This window comes from Sinocyclocheilus grahami, unplaced genomic scaffold, assembly GCF_001515645.1.
Source record: "Sinocyclocheilus grahami isolate Dianchi unplaced genomic scaffold, SAMN03320097.WGS_v1.1 scaffold408.1, whole genome shotgun sequence".
NCBI classification, from domain to species: domain Eukaryota; kingdom Metazoa; phylum Chordata; class Actinopteri; order Cypriniformes; family Cyprinidae; genus Sinocyclocheilus; species Sinocyclocheilus grahami.
This window is the reverse complement of record NW_015505587.1, coordinates 533,273-536,453: the sequence shown is the minus strand read 5'-3', so window position 1 is coordinate 536,453 and position 3,181 is coordinate 533,273. Positions and strand designations below refer to the sequence as shown.

At 40.6% G+C, this 3,181-nt stretch overlaps 1 protein-coding gene across 1 annotated transcript; it reads left to right on the top strand.

Annotated features, from left to right (window-relative positions):
* Positions 1–247: 247 nt before the first annotated feature.
* Positions 248–2,185, top strand: LOC107550809 (homeobox protein Hox-A2b). Its single transcript, XM_016232187.1, has 2 exons — positions 248–676; positions 1,246–2,185. Exons 1-2 carry the CDS (start codon positions 313–315, stop codon positions 1,974–1,976), a joined length of 1,095 nt encoding a protein of 364 aa, XP_016087673.1. The 5' UTR covers positions 248–312; the 3' UTR covers positions 1,977–2,185.
* Positions 2,186–3,181: the final 996 nt, after the last annotated feature.

Here is a 3,181-nt window from a genome sequence, read left to right as displayed (position 1 = left end):
TGACCATAAATGCGTAAATAAACTAGCCCGTCCCAGAGAGTGAGGCGTTCCTCTCGGACTTTTTTCGATCAATCACACAGACAGTGGCTTCTTTTGATTAAACCCCAAATTGTCATTGGACAGAGGTAATCATGTGACAAGCAATACGGTCCAATTTCAACCTTGTCTCCATGAAAGCAATAGTTTAATGGCACCGCGGTCCCCATACGGCCGTAATCAGCAAAATAGTTTTTTTTAACCAGGCACGATATTTCACTTTATCTTCCTTGGGTCACAAATTTGTGAGCGGCGAATTTGGAAGACTTGGAGGAGATGAATTACGAATTCGAGCGAGAGACGGGTTTTATCAATAGTCAGCCGTCGCTCGCTGAGTGCCTGACATCTTTTCCCCCTGTCGGTGATGCATTTCAAAGTTCATCAATCAAGAGCTCGACGCTTTCACACTCGACACTGATTCCTCCTCCTTTTGAGCAGACCATTCCAAGCCTGAACCCCGGCAGCCACCCTCGCCACAGCCGGCCCAAGCAGAACCCTAATGGCTCATGCCCGCTGCCTGCCGCATCCTTACCCCCAGAGTACCCTTGGATGAAGGAGAAAAAGGCATCCAAGAAAAACCTGACAACTTCGACAGCAACAACCACCACCGACCCTGGTCCACTATACTTCTCCCCTCAAGGTATTTGAATTTAATGCAATTTTATTGTTTTATAGTTTATTGTAAACGAAATGCAAGTTATTATTAATTATTATTATTTTGCGCAAGGCCATGCTGCTGAAAGTGCAAGATAGTTTGTTATCCTCATGGGTCATGTGAACTTAATACGAACAAGTTCATATCTAAAAGTTTTTTGTTCGTTTTTGGATGCGGAGGATCTGTTCTGAACAACTTCTAAACTGTGTGTTAGCTACTTGTAGCGTAGGGCATGAATTTTAATATTTGACAGTAATGAAGAATGATAGATTGCCATTACTCAACTCGGCAGCTGGCGTGTTCATTAATCTTCACTCGGACCTCTCCGCACTCACACCAGACACATCAGTATATTCTGGCATAGGGGATGAGGACACAAATTATTCAAGTGCCGTGGCTCCATTCCCACAAACAATTTATGCTCCCCGAGAAGCGCAATATATTAGACAAGTTTGTGGGGTCAGCTTTAAGCCCCACAGCGGCACTGTAAAAAACAAGAGTTATAATTAGTGGCCTATGTATCAATAATGTATAACGCTGTGATCCCTTCATAGGCTCGCCCGAGATTTCTGATGGCAGCAATGGGCAAACTCGCCGACTAAGAACGGCGTACACTAACACTCAGCTGCTGGAGTTGGAGAAGGAGTTCCACTTCAACAAGTACCTCTGCCGGCCAAGGCGTGTGGAAATCGCCGCTCTGCTGGACCTCACCGAGCGGCAAGTCAAAGTTTGGTTTCAAAACCGGAGAATGAAACATAAACGGCAAACGCAGTGTAAAGAGAACCATCACGGCGATGGAAAACCACCGAGCCTGGAGGAGGCAGGCGGACGGGGTGATGGGAAATCTTTTTTCGAACAAGTGGCAAACAATGTATCAGGGGCGCTTTTGGAAAGAGAGGGTTATCCATTTCAGCAGAATACCTTAACTTCTCAACAGTCCCAGAATGGACACAATAGTGATTCCCAAAGCGCAACTGTTTCGCCTTTAGGTAGCAATGACAAACATCTGAAACATTTTCCCAACCCGTCACCCACTGTTCCTATCTGCGCCTCAACAATGGCCCCGGATTGTGCATCTGCTCCGGACAATGGCAGTCCCTCGGCCCTGGACGTCTCTTTACAGGACTTCAACGTTTTCTCCAATGATTCCTGCTTACACCTCTCAGATGCCGTGTCCCCAAGTTTGTCAGAATCTGTAGACAGCCCCATTGGTTTATCTACGGAGGCCTTTGATTTCTTCTCTGAGACGCTTACAACAATCGACCTGCAACACTTGAGCTACTAACTCTAACTGAAGTTTCATTATAGGGACGTCAATATCTTTCTCACATTGATGGTCTGTGTGTTTAATTGTGGCTTTAAAAATAGGCCTAGACCATTAATCAATGAGGTAAGTTTTTCAATAATCGAGTGATAATTTTTGTTTACAGAGAAAATATGGCAAGAAAAAAAAGTGATATTTTTCAGGTTTTATTTTTGTATCGTTCCCCGGCAAAGCGCCACATTTTCATAGAATAAATTTGTACTTATTGAAAATAACAGCGGTGTTATTTATTTCCTCAACATTCAGATTAATTACAGGTTATTATTAAACAATTTACTATTAAACAGGTTACTATTATTCAGAAATATCAGATTACTATTAAACGCAATTCAAAGTATATATTACGATATAATTTTGTTTGCGATGTGTATTTACCTGTTATATGAGGATTATTTTTATTTTTCGAGGGACAAATTAGATCTTTATAAGGCTGCCAAATGTTGCTTATAATCGCTAATCAAAACTAACATCAGTTATCCCGAAAACTATTTGTGCGCAAAATTAATACGCAGTTAGGTGTGTAATTGCGTTATATTCTTTTTTATTAATCTTTGTTCATTTCCCTGTAGCCAAGTTGGCGTTAAAAATTAGATTGTTTTAACTGTTTGAAATGAACCCATGGGATGTTTTAGATGCCATCAAATTTGTAGACTAAAACAGAATGCCTCAAGAAGGAGATTGATGTCTTGATGCTGCGTACACAAATAAGTCCCTTACTGTATCTGACGACACAGGGAGTCTCCTGGCCAAGAGTTGTAACGTTTTGGAGTTCAGCAATTACATTTTATTGCCTATTAAACCTTCGACAGGGGGTTGGTGTTGAGGCAGCACTCCACGTAATTCAATCCGCCGCTGAGAATGAGCAGGGAATTCAACAGTAAAATCACATTTTAACATTATTTCATTTATATCATTTATAATAATTATTCGTTTATTTGCATTTTATAAATTTAATTTAGATTTGATGAATGTAACTGTCCCGAATCTGATCAGTAGCCAACAAGCGTTATCAAATAAAGTGTCTTTTTATCAACAGGCAAGGAATGATCTGACAATATAAGCTAAAACTTAATTCAGCACGTTTATTATTAATATGAATGTTTATACTTGTTAATTCAAAAGTCTATACTAGCCTATCTGAATAAATGGATGATAAACATCTCATT

Coding starts and splice junctions, on each gene's coding strand:
- LOC107550809 (XM_016232187.1), top strand. CDS start 313: ATGAATTACGAATTCGAGCGAGAGACGGGTTTTATCAATAGTCAGCCG. Junction 677..1,245: donor ACTATACTTCTCCCCTCAAG/GTATTTGAATTT, acceptor ATCCCTTCATAG/GCTCGCCCGAGATTTCTGAT.